Source organism: Carassius auratus, chromosome 6, assembly GCF_003368295.1.
Source record: "Carassius auratus strain Wakin chromosome 6, ASM336829v1, whole genome shotgun sequence".
Lineage (NCBI taxonomy): Eukaryota > Metazoa > Chordata > Actinopteri > Cypriniformes > Cyprinidae > Carassius > Carassius auratus.
The window spans coordinates 6,094,623-6,114,585 of record NC_039248.1 but is presented as its reverse complement, the minus strand read 5'-3'; the positions used below and the strand labels follow the sequence as shown (position 1 = coordinate 6,114,585).

The 19,963-nt window shown below is 37.6% G+C and overlaps 1 protein-coding gene across 3 annotated transcripts in view; it reads left to right on the top strand.

Annotated features, from left to right (window-relative positions):
• The window catches only part of LOC113092594 (sodium channel protein type 2 subunit alpha-like), a 35,411-nt gene extending 20,655 nt beyond the window's left edge, over positions 1-14,756 (top strand). For 2 of the 3 annotated variants that reach the window (XM_026258246.1, XM_026258257.1), the window contains exons 17-27: positions 478-969; positions 4,079-4,211; positions 5,546-5,700; positions 5,798-5,971; positions 6,091-6,213; positions 8,078-8,359; positions 8,474-8,527; positions 9,322-9,459; positions 9,777-9,881; positions 9,980-10,250; positions 11,681-12,876. In XM_026258246.1, the coding sequence (XP_026114031.1) occupies positions 478-969; positions 4,079-4,211; positions 5,546-5,700; positions 5,798-5,971; positions 6,091-6,213; positions 8,078-8,359; positions 8,474-8,527; positions 9,322-9,459; positions 9,777-9,881; positions 9,980-10,250; positions 11,681-12,876 (3,123 nt within the window). Of the gene's footprint in view, positions 1-477; positions 970-4,078; positions 4,212-5,545; positions 5,701-5,797; positions 5,972-6,090; positions 6,214-8,077; positions 8,360-8,473; positions 8,528-9,321; positions 9,460-9,776; positions 9,882-9,979; positions 10,251-11,680 lie in introns of all 3 variants that reach the window. The other variant, XM_026258265.1, reaches the window with a different exon arrangement.
• Positions 14,757-19,963: the final 5,207 nt, after the last annotated feature.

Sequence of the window (19,963 nt, the reverse complement as noted above, 5' to 3'; positions counted from 1 at the left end):
AGCTTAGGTTTTTTTGGTAGTCATTATTCCTAATGGTAAGTCTATATTTGTATTAATGTGATACAGTCTTTGTACTGTCATTAATAACATAAATGAATACATTTAAATAAAAAATAAATAAAACATTATTTAATTTTAGCACAGTGGTAAGAATCAGCCCTGAAATAGTTTTTTTTTTCTTCTTCTTCTTCTTCTTCTTCTTTTTTTTTTTTGATGTACACAGTAAGATTTTTTGATGTTTTTGAAAGAAGTCACATGATCCTTCAGAAATCATTCTAATATGCTTATTTGATGCGCAAGTGACATTTCTTATTATCATCAATGTTCAAATAGGTCAAATAGTAATATATATTTGAAATATGTTTTGATTTTGAAACCCCCTCGAAAATGAGTTGGTGCATTTAGCCTGAATCAAATCTGTGGCAAAATTGCCATTTGATCTCGCCGATTCTGAAAGTGTGTGTTGTTGTGTGGCAGGTTTTGAACCTCTTCCTGGCCTTGCTGTTGAGCTCTTTCAGTGCCGATAACCTGGCCGCCACGGATGATGACAGCGAAATGAACAACCTGCAGATCGCCGTGGGCAGAATACAGAAAGGTATCGCACTGGTCAAGTCCACTTTACGCCAGTTCCTCCAAAGTCTCTGCCTGGCCGTCTCTAAACCTCGTGCTCTAGACGAAGAGAAACCCCTTGACGACCTCCACAGCAACGGCAAGGAGAACTGCTTGTCCAATCATGCTCCGGTGGCCGTCGACCTCACTAAAGACTATCTGAAGGAGGGCTGTGTCTCCCCTGGTAATGGAGTGGAAGGTCATGTAAAGTATGGAATCGAGGAAGGCGACTACATGTCGTTCATACACAATCCCAGCCTCACTGTTACAGTACCGATTGCGGTGGGAGAGTCGGACTTTGAAAATCTGAATACGGAAGATTTCAGTAGTGACTCGTCTGACGTCGAGGGCAGTAAAGAGGTAAGCCGGATTTCTACGGCTAAACAGAATTTTTTACTGTTAATAGGTATGAAAGACAGTTCTGAATTTTTGTGCTTCAGTGTCGGAGAAAGTTGCTGTGATGCTATGCAAAAAAAAAAAAAACATTTTTAATGGTTTAATTTATTGTTTTAGGTTTGTTTGTAATTCATCAGGAGTCAATGTCTCTTTCCCTGTAGAGGACAAACAGTTGTGTTGAGTCATATTACCATTGCATTATTCTCTGCTCAGAGCTACAGCCCAATGTGTGTGTATGTGTGTGTGTGTTTTTACTGTTCCATGGGCTTCAGGGCAGCTTGACCCTGTTCATCTGCAGCTAGTTAAGACAAACCTCTGGGCACTGTAGCGGGTAGATTTATTGAGTATACTCATTATATCAGTACAATATTCTCATAAACATGCATAGGCTTGCACACACACTACCTCTCACACACTCTAATGCGTATTATTTACGACCAACTGAGCAGGCATGGCATCATGCATCCAAGACTATGAATGAGGCTGTTGAGGAAATTGCTAAATTCAGCATCCTTGCCCCGGGTGAAATTGAGTATGCTTAACTGTGTGTGTTTGTGTGGCACATTTCCATGCTTTTCCAGCAGTACTGTCACTGTGCTTAATCTTTTTCTCTCTCCCCTCTTCTAACTATTCCTATATCTGATTTAAGTGGTTCAGTGTTGAAGTTGCAGACGTTATTATCCATGTTATGTGAAGTGTGTATCTCCTCTCTGTGTGTGACCTGTTATTGCAGCGTTATGACAGACGAACCCCAGGTTTTCTCTGAGAGAGCCCTGTAAGAGACTCACCTTCCTCCTTACCCACACTAACCATGGAGACTGCCTTTGTCATCTAAATCAGACCAAACTCTCGTCTTTCTCTCATTTTATCTCTCTTTTTGTATCGGATTGCCCTTTTGTTTTTCGTTTCTCAATGCCTGTGCCCTTCCCTCCTTCTTAAACAACCCTATTTTGCACCGAAGAGAGACAGCTGTTAGCCGTTTTGTTTTGGTTTGTTGTTTTCTACATGACTTTGTGTTTCTGTTGTTCTTTGCAGTACCTTCAGTCATATGGAATGAGCAAGATCATCATTTTACATCAGTAGCCCATCGAACATCTTTCTGTTACATTAGCTTGTATGTTCTTTTTTTTTTGTACAGGCTATCAGTGAGCATTTAGGGCTAAATTACCTGAAAACAGCAAGAGGTTGAGTGTGTGTGTGTGGGTGTGTGGGTGTGAGGAAAGGTGAGCTTTGAAAAACAGGAAACTTTAAATGTTGCAGTCAATTAAGAATCAGTCCATCTCTAAATGACCCATATTAGAAAGAAATAGTTTTATGATAAACAACTGCTTTTGAGTTGCGATCACTTCTTTTTTTTAATGCTATACTCATATTTTTGCATTTACAAATCTGCAAATATTCAGTCAGTATATTGCACTGTGAACTGCTGCAATAGTGGGAATCTGTCTTCATAGTAGTTGGCCATAAGAAGGCATTTCTCAATCTGCTGAGGTGTGTAATTGCTGCAGTAATTGCATTTTTGTCACTTGTTTGTGCATATGCAATCAGGAGGTTCTGCTCTGGCTGGAACCGAGCCAACTGTTAATTTAGAAAGATATTTCATGACTTTACAATTCTGTGCCTCATGCCAACTCATTTCTCTGCCAACAAGATATGTTCTTAATCAGATTTGAAAATATGAGCTGGAAGTTAGGGAGTACCAGAGAACAGGGGATTAGGAAGCCAATCAAAATGTTTCAACCTTTAGACTTTAATCCATCCATTAGCCTTGCTTTAGATCTAACATCAAAAATTATTTCAGATTAATGAGAGGCTTATTTAAAGCTTAGAGACTCTCCAGTGAATCCATTCGGTCTGGGTCAGGGCAGCTCATTCAGGTTTGCTCAGCCTCTTATATTCCTACTGTGATTAAAATGTTAAAGACATTCTGGAAGATTCTGAAATTGCACACAGCATGCTTACATCATTCCCCCGCGCCGCATTAGCTGGGTGCCACGGCAACCAGCGCTCCAGCTCAGTTTTAGACAGCATCCTCCTCTGTGTGTTTTTTAGCCTCTAACTGACCGTTTTATCAATTCAGCGGCAGCAAAACCATCAGAAGGGTCGGTAGCTTTAAGAAATACACTGTGGTCAGGAAACGAGTTCTTGCCCAGTACTTTAGATCTACAATAACATCAGACAATGTAATTAGAGTCTTGCATCAACTAATTTATTTATGCGAGAAGCTTTTATATGCTTCTGTTTTGCACAAAAGCCTTTAACCACTGATGTACCAGCGTCTCAAGGGTTAGAAAATGATGCCATCCAATAGAAAAGCTCATAGGCGAGTTTATATGTTTTCCAAAGAGCTTGCTATTTCCATGTCAAGATCCAGTTTTCCCCAATCAAAGCTAATGAAATGCTGTCTCAGACTTAGCGTGTGGCTCTGGTTTTTAGTTAATGCTAATGCGGCTCCCCTCCTCTTCAAACTGACTGGCGGACCGAAGCTTGACCACTGCTTAACGGAATGGACTTCCAGCCTGTGTTATCATGTCAATCAAGGGATTGCACTCAATGGGGTGGGGTCATGTGATAATCTGAATCATGCCAATCCAAATGTATTGGGATTATCCAATAGAAACATTTTGTTTCTGGAAGGGGTGGGGAAAGGTAAGGGGTTGACATTTGCACTGGACATGAAAATACTCAAAGCACTCGACATCTGATGACAAGATCACAAGCTTGGATGAGAAATAATGCACCTTGAGAAACAAAAAAACATGCATGAGGAAGGAATGAAGGCACATCAAATGTACCCACAGCTGACTGTGAGATTATATGGCGAAGCCAGAGACGCTTGTTTTCACGCCTGGCTGCTAATTAGAAAATCAATTCAATGAGTCAAATCAATCTCTAAATCCACGGGCTTGTAGGTACTTTTGAATGATCTGAAACTGCATGAGACTAAGAATAAATGCTACAAAAAGCAATCTGGACAAGATAGTGTGCGACAGTCAAGCCTAATTTTGTGCCTGTGTATGTGTGTGTCTGCTTTTTTGCGTTTGGTTGTGTGTTTGCATGGATGCCTGGGTAGAAGCTGCCTGTTGACGCCGTTCTCAGTTCCTCAGAAGGGAGCACAGTGGATATCCGACCCCCTGGAGAAGGGGCGGAGTCTGTGGAGCTGGAGCCGGAAGAGTCCCTGGACCCAGAGGCCTGCTTCACAGAAGGTGTGTGTGTGTTTACCTGACATTCCCTATGCTAGGGGGCCAAATGTCCCCACAAGGGATAGTAATCTTATGATAGTAATACCAGTAAATTCTGACCTTGTGGGGACATTTTTTGGTCCCCACGAGGAAAACAGCATATAAATCAATCATGTAAAAATGCAGAGTTTTGGGTAAGGCTTAGGGTAAGGAGATAGAAATACATTACATCTATGAATTGTCCCCATAAATCATGGAAACCAGGGTGTGTGTGCATTTGAGTACAGACAGGAATTCAAAAAGTATCTTAATTAGCTTGATAATCTACATTCCTGGGTTTATTCACCAGTGCATGTTATTTCAAACATGATAACTTGCTCCACCTTTGAAATTATTTTTCTCCAGCTAACAGTGGGCTGTGCCAGATACTGGTTAATGTTAACCTACAACCAGTATTGGTTAATGTTAATCATTAGCCTAAAAGCTATTTAGATGTTATTGTAGTCTATTGTTGTAGGGAATACAGCCTTTCTAAATTATTGCCCACAGTTAACACTCCAATTCCATGCCAGTTAATGATAATTAGGGAAAACAGCAATTATAGCAGGAGATTTGAGCATTACTGTTGTCATGTCAAGATGGTCTAATGGGTGAATTGAGGTCAATAAGGCACTAATGCACTACAATTGGCTGAAAACTCTTCTTGAATCCATTGTGGGTATGGAATTGCCATTTATTAGGATCAATTTCTAATTAGTCCCAGCTAATTTTTCCTGTTTTTACCCTCACATACATTGTTACAGAAGCTAAATGAGTTGTGAATACTGCTTTGAACTTTAAGGGCAGCACAGATTGGAAAACCATATTTAATAGATGTTGTTCTGAAAAAGATTCAAATGTACTACAGTATGTAAAGACTAATATACTCAGAAACGAATATACTTATTTGAAATAAGTTGGCTGTGTTTTAAATAATAAATTAGATATTTTATTCATCAAAATGCATTAAACTGATCCAAAGTTACAGTAAGGATTGTTACAAAAATGCCTGTTCCAAATAAATGCTGTTACTTGCACAATATTAAACAATATTAAAAGTCTTAAAGGGTACATTAAGTACAGTAACAAAACAGCCTGTTTAAAGGTCAAAGATATGGATCTAAATGAAAGAATGAAGCATGAAAGAACTGCTAGAGCAAAACCTAGTTTAACCCCTTTATGTCATATACTGTATAGTCCCAAAGCAAGACTTTTAGTATTGACTTTTTAGGACATTTTAGGAGTGTTGACTTTTTCACTGAGCTTAGTTGTTCTGCTGTCCACTAACAATGTTACTTTTCTCTGCGTCTTTTGCACAGGCTGTGTGATTAGGTTTCAGTGCTGTAAAGTCGATGTGGAGACGGGAAAAGGGAAGAGTTGGTGGATTCTCAGGAAAACCTGCTTCATTATTGTAGAGCACAACTGGTTTGAGTCCTTTATCATCTTTATGATATTACTCAGCAGTGGAGCATTGGTGAGCACCCACACACAAACACAATATATTCACCCACTCGGTCATTGTATTATTAGACAAACTACAAGTAAATTTGTTGATGTGTATGTGTGTTCAGGCTTTTGAGGACATTTACATCGAGCAACGTAAGACGATAAAGACAGTGTTGGAATATGCAGATAAAGTCTTCACATACGTCTTTATTTTGGAGATGCTTCTGAAGTGGGTTGCTTATGGCTTCGTCAAATACTTCACCAACGCCTGGTGTTGGCTTGACTTCCTGATTGTTGATGTATGTATGGACCTCATATACTGCTTTGCAACTTTACAGTGTGTGTGTAAGTGGAAATGTGTATTCTCTGGGTTTAAACACAGTCCCTTCATGATTGGCTGCATGTTTTTATTTTACAGGTGTCATTAGTGAGTCTGGTAGCAAATGCTCTTGGGTACTCTGAACTAACAGCCATTAAGTCTCTGAGAACACTGCGTGCTCTTAGACCTTTGAGAGCATTGTCGCGCTTTGAGGGAATGAGGGTAAGACACACGCACACACAAACACATGAACACACACGTGGTGTGATTTAACCAAGTAGGACATGTTCCTGGATTTCTAACCTTGTTTCTAACCAAACCTTAACATTACAGAGTAACAACTGGCTGGTAAGGTTAGTGATGCAACAATTCACATTACAGTTATGCTTCAGTGGTTGCAAATGTAATTGGTAAAAATGAAAATTTGCCCAAGATTTACTCACTCTGGGGCAATCCAAGATGTAGATTTGTTTGTTTTTTCTTTGGAACCGATTTGGAGAAATGGAGCATCAAATCACATGCTCACCAATGGATACCCTGCAGTGAATGGGTGCCATTAGAATGAGAGTCCGAAAAGCTGATTAAAAACATCACAATAGTCCACAAATAATTCACATGACTCCAGTCCATCAATTAAGTGTTATTAAGTGTCAATTTTGTGAAGCAAAAAGGCTGCTTATCTATTTATTGAATCTGTTTGCAATAAACAGATGCATCATTAACACATTTTTAACTTCAAACCATTCCTTCCAACTAAAATACTAGTCTAGTCTCTAGTGAAAAGTCATCTCATCTGATTCAAGAGAAGAATATGCATAGTAGCATTTACAAGTAAAAACAGTTCTAAACCAATATTTCTGTTGATTTTGATGTCAGAGAACAAAAGGGTATGAACTTTTTCATTGGAGAAAGCGTTATTTTAGATTATTGATACATTGGTCAAAAGCAAGGTTTAAGCTTTAAATGACTTGATGGATTTGTTTACTACAAACATGCAGCTTTTCACTTCACAAGATGTTAATTGATGGACTGGAGATGTGTGGATTTGTAGATTGTGATGTTTTTATCATCTGTTTGGACTCATTCTGACGGCACCCATGTACTTCAGAAGGTCCGTTGATGAGCAAGTTATGTAATGCTAAATTTCTGATCACATCTACGTCTTAGATGTCCTGGGGGTGAATCCATTTTAAACAATTTTTTATTTTTGGGTGAACTATTTCTTTAACATCAGCCCTAACCTTAAAATCTGATCAGTTCACCCCAGTGCTGTCCCAGGACCAAGGAAGTTGATCCTAGAACATGTCCTTATTGAGAAAAACAGCACACTCTCACACAAAAATACTGTTTAATTTTTTTACTGTTGGGAAGCTGTAGTCCCTTTGCATGGTGTTGGTGAATATTAATGAGAACATCCTAATCACATGAATAAATGAATATTGTATGTAGACTGTTGTATTTTTAGACCTTTCTCTGTAGTGTGCATGCCTCTCTGCTTGTGCTGTGCTGAGAGCTCTGATCTATTCTGATGATTCTGTGGTGGGTTTTGTGGTGTTTGTGACTTGACCTTACATTTCTTTCTCTGTTATGTGTCTCTTTTCATTTGCAGTAAACAAATGTTGTGACGTCATCATATCTCCACAAGGTTTTTTTTTTCTGTTGTAATTTTTTTTTCCACATTTTGGTAGCTCAAAGATATGTGTGATACATCCCTGCAAGATGTTTGTATGTTAAAGTCCTATTTTCAGGTATTAAATATAGAGTATAATAGGTAGATTGAGACATTATCCATTATTCAAATAGGCCTGCTCTGTTTTGTTTAGCTAATCAGTCTTAATTTAGGATAGAACTGACTTAGTTTGCTATTCTTAAAACCCTATAACCTTTTGAAAATCATCTAGTCATTTTCTAGAATTGCATTATCTTAAATCTATGGAAAGGGTTTAGTATTTACCAGCAAGTAAACCATCCACTTCAGAAGCTCAGGAAGTTCATTGCAGTTTCGCAGCTCTTGTGTCCATAGCAAGAGTGTGAAGTGAATAAATATGAATGTTTCTGTGTGTGACATGTATTTCTTTTCTTCTAGGTTGTAGTGAATGCCCTGCTGGGAGCCATCCCTTCCATCATGAATGTGCTACTAGTGTGTTTGATCTTCTGGCTGATCTTCAGTATCATGGGGGTGAACCTTTTTGCGGGGAAATACTACCATTGTGTCAATATCACCAACGATGAGATGTTTCCCATCAGTGTGGTCAATAACAGGTCAGATTGCTTTGCCCTGATTGCGAACAATGACTCGGCGCGCTGGAAAAATGTGAAGATTAATTTCGATAATGTGGGAGCTGGATACCTGGCACTACTGCAAGTGGTGAGTGAATGCATAGCCCGACTATGATTTACGTTTTGCTTAGTAAGAGGTTTTCTATTTTTTAGCATATTCACAGGATATATTATTGAAATTGATTTTGTTCTTTTTCACAAGGCCACATTTAAAGGATGGATGGACATCATGTATGCAGCTGTGGATTCTCGTGATGTAAGTGTTTCTCTTCGGTGCAGTTAACAGAGGTTTTTTAAACATTCAGACTGCATTGTTACGTTCAAACCACCTTTGACTCTTTTCCATAATTACCTATTACTGTCTGCTTGTAATATTGTATTTTTTTAATTTATGACTACACAATTTAAAACTATTAGACTGTCAACCTCATTCGAGGAGATCCATAAATGTAAAAAAATATTTAAACTAATGTAAAAAAATATTTAAACTGAGGATCATTGTATTTAGGTTATTTAGATTGATATTTGTTGTGGTTTACTTGAACTGAAAATACACATTATGTATATTTGTTCATTGGGCTTTTCAACATTTACTATTTTTAAAAAGAATTTATAACTTTCATATTACAATTATTAATTCAATATATTAATGATCTGATTAATATATATAAATACTATGCATAATTATATGACTTAATGAACATTATAGTTGTATATTTTAAATATTTATAGATACACAAAAAGACAATTTACTGTATACTTGTTTTGAAGTAAACAAATTAATAATGAATAACTGTGATTTAATAATTGAACTTAAATGAAAGGTAAATAATAAAAAAATAATTGGGATATATATATATATATATATATATATATATATATATATATATATATATATATATATATATTAAAACATCTTTTTTACAATACATAGACAATTGTGAGCAGTTTTTTTATGTTTAAGCAGGAGTATGCTTATGACGAGTAAGTTGTGGTGCATATTAGTAATGCAAATGTGTAATAACACACAATATTTTTTTGTACCCACAGTTGGAGCAGCAGCCTGACTATGAATCAAACCTTTACATGTACCTGTACTTTGTCATCTTCATTATCTTCGGCTCCTTCTTTACTCTTAACCTCTTCATTGGTGTCATCATTGATAACTTCAATCAGCAGAAGAAAAAGATAAGTATTTAAACTGAGGAAGGTGAATTTAGTGAATATTGGAATATTGTGCATATTACAGTGTGCAGTCTCAATCAACCACTGTGTGTTTGTTCAGTTTGCTTTCGAAGAGATGCAATGTGATATGTACACAGTCTGTGTCTTTGTTTAGAGAGCACACAATATTAATTCTTTGAACTGGTTTTGTTTGTAAAGCGCACACAGTGGTAATGTATTGAGAGATAAATAGGACCTGGTTTGGACTGAACTGTCATAATGTTTGTGTTGTGACATAACGAAACCGTGGTTGTAACCAGCTTTCTGCATTTGCTCTTTACCTAGGAGGTCAGGATATCTTCATGACAGAAGAACAAAAGAAATATTACAATGCCATGAAGAAACTGGGATCTAAGAAGCCTCAGAAGCCAATTCCCAGGCCTGCGGTATGACACACAGCTTATGCCTCCTAACTGCTAAGAACTTCCATTATATTAAATACAAAATGTTTCAATAATGCCAATTACTCTGTACTTCACTCTAGAACGTGTTTCAAGGCCTCATCTTTGACTTCATCACCAAACAAGCCTTTGACATTGTGATTATGATCCTGATCTGCTTGAACATGGTGACCATGATGGTGGAAACCGACGATCAGACAAAGGATATGGACAATATTCTGTACTGGATAAACCTGGTTTTCATCATCCTCTTCACTGGAGAATGTGTGCTCAAGATGATCTCCCTGCGGCACTACTACTTCACCGTTGGCTGGAATGTGTTTGACTTTGTAGTGGTGATTCTCTCAATTGTTGGTAAGAAAGTCTTGGAGGTTCTACAGACTATTACTAGCATTAAACTATAATAACATTTTGAAGATTTAAGCAAGAAACATATTTTAGAAACATTTCATACGTGTTTCTTCTTGACAGAAAAGGTGCGATCACATTTAATGTTGTTATATGAATTGTCACTGACAAAATCCAGTAATTTCTGTTGGAATCTGTGCGATCTGCAAGTTTTCCCCATTCAGATTTTGCAATGGATTTAATTTGGTCACACACATCCGCTGTGTTAAACAACAGAAAGCTGCATGGTTTGAAAGTGACTTCTCTGTGAGCTGCACTTCAAACATTGCTTCACTATTCACATTAAACAATGTAATTTTTGTCCACATAATTTCACTAGTGTAAACGCACCTTAATTGATCTGAAAGACAAATCGTCCAAAGGAGACAGTTTAGGCTAATGTCTTCTTGTAATGTTGGGAATGCTGTACTATATTTGAGTATGCTTTGGCCATCATCTTAAGGTTAAGTTCACCCAAAAGTGAAAATTACCCCCATGATTTAATCACACTCAAGCCATCCTAGGTGTATATGACTTTCTTCTTTCTGACGAATACAATCAGAATTATATATATATTCCAGGCTTCCAAGCCCCAAAAAATTGATCCATCTATCATAAAGCTCCAGAGGGTTAATAATGTCCTTCTAAAGTGAAGGGATGCAAAAGAAAAATATCCTTATTTAAAAATGTATAAACTTAACTCTAGCTTCTGCTAACTACTGTATCTTTTGCACATTCATGAGAAATTCATGAATATTCGGTAAGAATATGTTTTGTTTACAACAAAGGAAAGCCAGTTTCCTCGTGGCTTATATCAAAATACTCAATTTTTCTTGCGGTGTATTTCTAATTTGTGACTAGTGTTTTCATTTTGCTCTCTCTTCTGCACTTCTGCATTTGTCGCTTCCACGTTTGCATCCTATGTCATCCCCTGGACACCATCCTCACGTGAACATGGGTATGACAGTTAGCAGAAGCAACTGTAGAGATTTACAGCTTATAACATTTTAAATAAGGATATTTATCTTAAACCACCACATTGGTGCACTTGAGGAGGACTTTATTAATATCCCCCACCCCACCCCCCGGGGCTTTGTGGAGTGCTTTTTATGATTTATGGATGTCGTTTTTGATTATTCAATGGCAGCGAATAGGGTTTCAGATTTTAAAGCCCTGTTCACTACCATTATACAGCTTGGAAGAGCAAGGACATTTTTGATATAACTACCAATTGAATTTGTCTGAAAGACGAAAGTCATACACCTAGGGTGGCTTGAGGGTCAGTAAATCATGGGGTAATTTTCATTTTAGGGTGAACTATTCTTTTAAGCTCAAATAGTATGGAAAATACATTGATTCCTGAGATCACTTACTCAACTTTTGTTTTTTTTTGTCAGGCATGTTCCTTTCTGATATGATTGAGAAATATTTTGTATCGCCAACGTTATTCCGAGTCATCCGACTTGCCAGAATCGGCCGTATTCTTCGTCTCATCAAAGGAGCCAAAGGCATTCGTACACTCCTGTTTGCCTTGATGATGTCACTTCCTGCCTTGTTCAATATTGGCCTCCTCCTGTTCCTGGTCATGTTTATCTATGCCATCTTCGGAATGTCCAACTTTGCCTACGTGAAGCACGAGGCGGGGATCGATGACATGTTTAACTTTGAGACATTCGGGAACTCGATGCTTTGCTTGTTCCAGATTACAACTTCAGCTGGATGGGACGGCCTCCTGGCACCCATACTGAACAAGCAAGATCCGGATTGCGACAGCGAATTGGAGCACCCAGGCAGTATGTACCGTGGCGACTGCGGAAACCCCTCGGTCGGCATCTTCTTCTTTGTAAGCTACATTATCATCTGCTTCCTGATTGTGGTGAACATGTACATCGCCGTGATCTTGGAGAACTTCAGCGTAGCCACAGAGGAGAGCGCCGAACCACTGAGCGAGGATGACTTTGAAATGTTCTATGAAGTCTGGGAGCGATTCGATCCTGACGCCACGCAGTTTGTGGAGTACGAGAAGCTTTCTGAATTTGCGGATGCTTTGGATCCTCCGTTACGTATCCCCAAGCCAAACAAGATCCAGCTCATAGCCATGGACCTGCCCATGGTCAGTGGCGACCGCATCCACTGCCTGGATATCCTGTTCGCCTTTACCCTGAGGGTACTGGGAGAGGAGGGCGAGATGGATGCCCTGAGGGGACAGATGGAGGATCGTTTCATGGCCTCCAATCCCTCCAAAGTCTCCTACGAGCCAATCACGACAACTCTCCGCAGGAAACAGGAGGAGATGTCGGCCATCGTCATCCAGAGGGCCTTCCGACGGTACCGTATAAGGCAAACAGTAAAGAAGGCCTCCGAAGCCTACCGACAGCAGCTGCAAGATGGGAGTGGGTGCATCCCGGAGAAAGAGGTGCTCGTCATTGAAAAGTTTCAAGAGAACTCCGCATCGGAAAAAACGGATATGACTCCTTCCTCTGCCTCTCCGCCGTCTTATAACAGTGTGGCCAAGTCAGAGAAAGACAAATACGAAAAGGAGAGGAGGGAAAAGGAGTACAAAGCAAAAGATGCAAGAGACAGAAAAAAATGAACGAGGGACTGAAACAGAGACTGTTCTTTTTAACTGAGACACTGTTTACAGAGCGGAGCGTGAGCACTGGGGTGCAATTCACCTCAACCGGTTTTGGAACTAATGCCAAACTGAGTATGTGAGAGGCGGAGTGTGTGTATGTGCGTGTGTCTAAACGAGCTAGCCTTAGGGTGCATTTATGGTTGACGGAAAGCGTTGATTCAAGGACAGTGCCAGTGTCGACACGACGAACACACGCACACACACACACACACTTGAGTATGCCTGTTGAATCCCTAAAGACGTTGGTGTGAAACAAAATGGCAAGTACAGAGTGGTGTGTGAGTTCGTCTTTTAGTTTTGAGTGTTGTTACACAATCCCGAAGACTGAAAGCAACTAATGTTATAATCATCAGTAGCTAGTGCTAACACTACCGCTGGTGTCTTTCTTATTGAATGGCGTATTATAAACCTGCACATTTTTGTTAGCTCATTTTTTTATTCATGTTGAACTTTTCTACTCATGGGTTTGATTGTCTGAACTACTTCATTTAAGGGCACGTCTGTGGAGGGGGCTGGGAAATGTCGATCATACCCGGTAGTGAATTATCTGAACAGGACCTCATTTACTTTAGCGTTAGCATATACCGAACAAACCACACACACAGACACACACACCGGTAGATTCTAAGTGCTACAAAATCAACTGCTCAGTAAGCTGAGAGCAGAATGCTACTGTACTAATCAGGACTTTCACACATAGAATGTTATTATTTCTGGATGAAGATGCATGTCTGCACCGCCTTACTGAACACAAACACAAAAAAATTGATTAACTGAACCATTTGACATCTTCCACTGTTGATAGCAGAATGAGCCAACATTTTTACTCAAACCCATTGATGAATGTTCTGGGTTCAATGTATGTTCAATTGACACAATTTTTGTGTTTCTACAGGTATAAGGCACTTATAAACGAAGTTAAACAGGCCATCCAATTAATCATTAAAATGAACACTGTTTACAGCCACGTGTATAGTAGAACCACAAAACTTTAACATTAAATGATGTATTATAGATTATACATGTTAACATGAGAAGAATAGTGTGATATAATCACTTATCTAATCTTGTCTTTTATTTTTCAACTCTGTTTTCATGAAAATGCCAATAACCTTGCACAATATCTGCACGAAGAGACATGATGTGATTTCCTTGGGTATTGTACCACGTGACTAGATTTTTTATTTATGTATATCTTAAAGGGGCCACATCCTATATTTTGAATGTTTTTTTTTCTTCAAGTAGATAAAGTTCTTCTTATGTTTATTATATCAACAGACAAAAAAAAAGCGGTCTGATCAGAAGTTGCTGTCTGTGTCTGTACCTGGCACAAGGTGCATAACAACACGGTTCTGGAATGGGAACAACCACAGTAATAATATTTAAAAAATAGTGCAAATATGTCAATTTAGGCAACTTTTAATTTCACAGCTCATCATTTTTGTTTCTTTTACAGACAATTAAATGTAAGCGTTTTATCAAAAAATATAAGCTGTACATCTTGGCCTCTAAACCCTCCAGATGCTGGCACAGTTTACTTAGTTTTTTAAGTGCCTCATTCAAACCTTTATATTAGCTTATTTAAGGTACAAATTGCAGTAATTTCCAGTGGAAATCAATATTATGCAACAAAAGCTGTTCGTTGAACCCTAAACATTCTAAACCACATATGAGGCACATATGAGAGAGAGAGATGTCCACCGCTCTGTGAAACTACTATAATGATAACAGACTTCTGGAAGCCTGAATGTACACTCACTGGTGCACGTGATAGGAAACGGCAGTGTAACACTACTGAATGTCTCTGTACCAGACAGCCACATGTCTCACCTCTTTTTATTTTGAAAAAAAAAAAAAAAAAAAACATGCGTATATATATATATATATATATATATATATATATAAATATATATCTTCCGAATCATTCCGTGCATAGGTGCAGGTCAACCTGTCAGTGGATCTCTACTGAAAAACTATTTTCCTCATTTTGAAGTTCGATGTCTGTTGCCGAGTAAAAGCAACACCCTGAGTTCGGCTTAATAATGCGATTATGACATGAGCTCTTCTGTTGATCTAGTGGTGGTGATTTTGTATGTATATAATGGCACGCTGTATCTCACCTCTGTACTCAAATCTGTAGAGGAGCACTTTTACACGCCACTTAAACTGTCATTTGGATGCATGTGTGAGCGGTGCGAATGTGAAAGAGAAAAAGAATATGAGAGCTTATTTATGTGAGCGAGATCTATATGTGTGTGTTTTGACTGTATGTACTGGGGCCACCATCGATGTGCTTTATTCTCATTCTCTTTATTGTTTATATTGTAAATAGTAGTTTCAAGCTCATGTATTTTTTTTATTTTTTTATTTTTTATTAATTTATTTTGTTTATATTTCTTTTTGCACAGTGCTACATGTGAAGGCCAGGTCCTGGTTTAAATGTACATAAAAATTTATGAAGCAATCAGTGGTCGTCATATTTCATTCGTAGTGTGGTAGTAAACTGCATGCACTATAGTAACTACTACATGGTGACATTATTTAAAAGCCAAAAGAATAAAGATCATATTTTTTGTACCAAAAGTTAAGCTTATTATATTCGTTATGAAACACATCGCAGATAATTTCGAGAGAGAATCGCAACAGAGAAATGCATACTTTTTTTTTTTTTTGGTGTTGTTGGGTTACTTGAAAATGTTCATGATTTGCAATCGTGCGCTACCTTTTGTTTTGAATGTGCAATATGAATTGATTTCCTCTGAAGCGGAGCAGAGTTTGCAGACATTCACTGTAGTTTTCCAAAATAAAGCACATTTTGGGAAGCCAGTAACTGAAAAGCCTAAGACGTTTATTTTGGAAATGTTTTTTGTCAGATATGCAGCATTTGTCTTCGGTCTGTGTTGGTATAGTTGTGCCATTCAATAATTAATGAATAACAAATCTAACAAATAGCTATCAGTCAATATAACCTTCATCTTTTGAACATTTATGCCTCTGGATATCACAAACAGATCTCTGCTGGAAAAAGGAAAAGAAAAGTGGAAGGAGGTGTAAGAGAGAGGTAAGGGCCGCTCAAACAGGAGCTGGCCTAAATTTAGTCTGGTCGGTAAGATGAACAGCTGCAATCATCCTTCTAGTACTGCTGCTAGACTCGTTTTAACAGACCCAAGACTGTGTGTGTGTGTGTGTGTGTGTGTGAGAGAGAGAGAAACACTCTGTAATCAGGAGTGACCCTGCTGGAGTGCTTTTTCTTCCTGTTGCCTGGCAACCTGACATCATGGTACACCCTTCAGTGATTGATCACACAGCTTCTACCCATAGTGCTTTGGGGTTTTCATCAGGCTTTCCCCAACCAACACCCCTTGTTTTCAACATCTCTCATCCCCTCTCTCCCACACTCATTCATTCATGCTTTCTGTTTTGTCAAAGAGAGAGACAGGCCTTCGTTTGTCCCTGTGGGATTCATTTTTGAGAGGAGCCGTTTTTTCTTACCGTCTTTGTGGCGAGGTCTGGTGCGGGAGATAAGCTTAAATGTTTATGCATGAACAGATAAGGTTAAGGCGTCAACATATTTTTTGTCTAAAACAAATTATTCAGGAAAAGCCGCAAAATAAAATATTATACTATCACATATGCGAAGATTACAATCTCGACCAATTCAAACTGAAAAAAAGGTGGGGCTGGTGAGTGATGCTGGTACCAGAGCCATGTCAATAAAGTCTCATTCTGAATAGTTCATGGCGCCCTCCTGCGGTTAAACGAGGGGTCCACGTGTTATATGATGGACGTTTGTCCTTCACTTGTTCACCAGCATCGGGCGTTACACCACATGACCAGGAACAGAGATTTTAATTATTTCTTCTTAAAGGAACCATCGCCTACAATTTCACCATGGCGTGTTTACTAAAACGACTAATAGAATTCTGTTTCTTGTCTTTTCCAGCAAATAGTCAGTCTGATGAGTTACAGTAGCCTATTTGAGTTGCACCACTCTAATATATATATATATATATACAGAAAACATGGGTTGCAAACAAAATATAGTTTACTGCTAAGCATTATTCTTTTTTTATTGTTCAATATAGTCTAAAAGGTTGAAAACTGGTGGACCATATTAACATTTTTGTCAGGATTTATGTGTTTAAAACACCTGTTCTTGGTATGTAATTATATGTTAGATGATGTGTAGCATCTTTAATATTATATTGTTTTACACCTAAAGCTTTAAATAATTTACAAAACAAGCGATGGTATTCTACATACATTTGTACAATTTTAGCTTTTATGTGCATAACAATTCAAATAAGTCTGTATATTAGAACCTGAATCACTGTATAATATAACGGTAATGTTATGGTGCACATTACAAAATGGCAATATGACTGTCATGTAATATGACACTTTAGATTAGGGAATATATTCACAGAAATTTCCCTCAGTCAACTCCTAATTTGCTGCTTATTGATAGCAAGAGTGCTTAGGTTTAGGTACTGGGTTGGGTTAATGGATCTAGAATATTGACATGCAGCATAAGGTATCTATAAATACTAATAATCAGCCAATATGCTAGTAATATGTATGCTAGTGAATAGAGTTCCTAATCTAAAGTGTAACCAATCTTTACTGTGTGTTTACATGTGTTTCTGAGTGTGCATGGCTCTTTAAAAACTGTGAGTAACTGCTTCTGAATGTAACCAGCTCACTTTTTCCAATAAAGTAAAATGTGGGAAAATAAAAGGCATGACGATGTTAAAAAAAAAAAAAACAGTAGGAAAAACCATCTCACCATCTGAGCTAAAAGGAAAGTACAAGCATTTTACCAAATTGCAACAGAGTGTAAAATTTTTCCTCTTTGTACCAAATAGATAAATGTGCTCCTTAAAGTTCAAGCCCATAGTTTAGCAAGACCCTTGCATTTAACACACATTGCCAGATGTAGAGGCTAAGTAGGTCAAGTGAGGGGAGAGATCGAATGAGAGAGAAAAACAGAGAAAAACAACCTAATTTCACAAACACTGTTCTTTACTGGTGAGGAGCAATCTCATCTCTGCTCTGGGAATACCTTGATTGTGAGGAACTGAGATAAAAGATTCAACACATTGTCAATGAAGTCTTTTACACTATAAATAGGAGCAATTCCTGACTCAGTGTGTTACATGACAATCGACCACCATGACCACCAGTAAATATTTTCATGAAATTGAAAATGGTTGCCAACACAAGAGTACAGTATAATTGAGTGTGATTTAAAGAAAATAATATGCATTACAAGAACCAAGAACATATACATTCTTTTATTTATTTATTTATTTTTATTTAAAAAAATTTTAGAGGGTTGAGTTTTTCCTATGGTAAACAAAAAATTTAGAATTCTACTTTGAAAATTTGATGCACATTCAGTCTCATGTTAGTTGTCACTTGTGGATGACAAATCATCACATTCATTCAACTGAATGATACTTTCTAATGGTAATTCAGGGTATACCTCAAGGATATGTGTAAGGCCCTCTGTTGTTTATTTTTTAATAGTTGCTCATTAACTAATAAAACTAATTAGCTTCTAATAATTTTCCTAAGACTATTCAAACAAATGGTCTAAAATAGATTTATTTAAATATGCTTAATTTTGCTAAGTATAAAATTAAATGAATATCAGTTAATGCCAAATCAATTGTAAGTTCCGTTGGCAATCTTTGCTTTTTTAAAGTTTAAGTTTTAAAAGATCAAACTTTTAATAAATTTCAATTATTATTTGTAGTAGTATTATTTATATTTTCTTTTATATTTTAACTACAATTAAATCTTAATGTGAAAAACATATTGTGATTTTTTTTAACAGGGCTGTTGGAATCAAATGAATAGTTTGCTTGATAATTCTGCCATCATTTATTTACCCTCAAGTAATTTTAAACTTTCTTTATTCCGTGAAACATAAAAGAAGACATGTTGAAGAATGTAAGGGGAATGCAAGGACTGGAGGTTACCAGACAGATTTCTTGACTTCCATCATATGTGCCAAAAAACAGACATTTTTCAAAAATATCTTCTTTTACGGTAGGTTCCACATAAAAAATAAAGTCATGCAGGTTTGGAATGACATTAAGGTGAGTGAGTGAACTATAATTTTACGTTTACGCATGTACATGACTTCTTCACTGAGTATCGTAGAATACTTTTAGAGACAAAACACATTATGATAGGTTTTTGCCTCAAATAAATAAATAAAAAAAGGACATTGGCCCTTGTTCAAGATGTCTAGAGTTTTAATATCATCAGTTTGTGTGCCATTAAAACATGTATGGGTAACCTTTAGCTGGATTTGTCTGTCTCTGTCTTTTGGTGTGTGTGTGTGAGTGTGTGTGTGTGTAGTATGTAAGATGAGTGGACAGGCCTGTAAGTGAGCTGTGTTTCTGTGGGTTGAATAATGCATTTCTGTGACATTCTCATCCTCTCTCCCCTTACAGTCGTGTCTTAATTCTCTTATCATTAGTTTGCATTAACTTGACACCATCATTCCCCCTCTTCCATTATCTCTCCAGTCTCCTTCTTTTCGCCTCACCAACCATTCCTGTAGTCTCCTCTGTGAACTACAAGCATCCAATATAGCAGAAGGTAAGAGTGTGTGAATCTAGGTCATACAGTATGTTTTCACCTGTCTTGATCCATGACTCAACCGTCTGAACGTGTCCTGCCTGGAATTCATTTACTTAAGTGATGCTGGTCACAGAATCCTCCCCCCAGTTTATATATAACGGTTTCCTCCATTCACCCATCCGTTCATGGCCATTTCCTGTCAGATAATTCAGTCATGGACAAATAAAAATGAGTTTACACTGCAGTAGCAGGCTATTTTTCCTGCTTAAAGTTCAACTCTATCAGCTGCATCTATGGAATGCTGTTGATTGGCACAGGAAATTATTTCAGCTGTCTGTGAAAACAAACTGAAATATGCATGACAGTAACACAATGTCTCAAACAGGCGCAACATGATATAATGTCAAGAGATAAAAGTTTTCTCTTTCATGAAAAAACTCAGGTTTTGTTA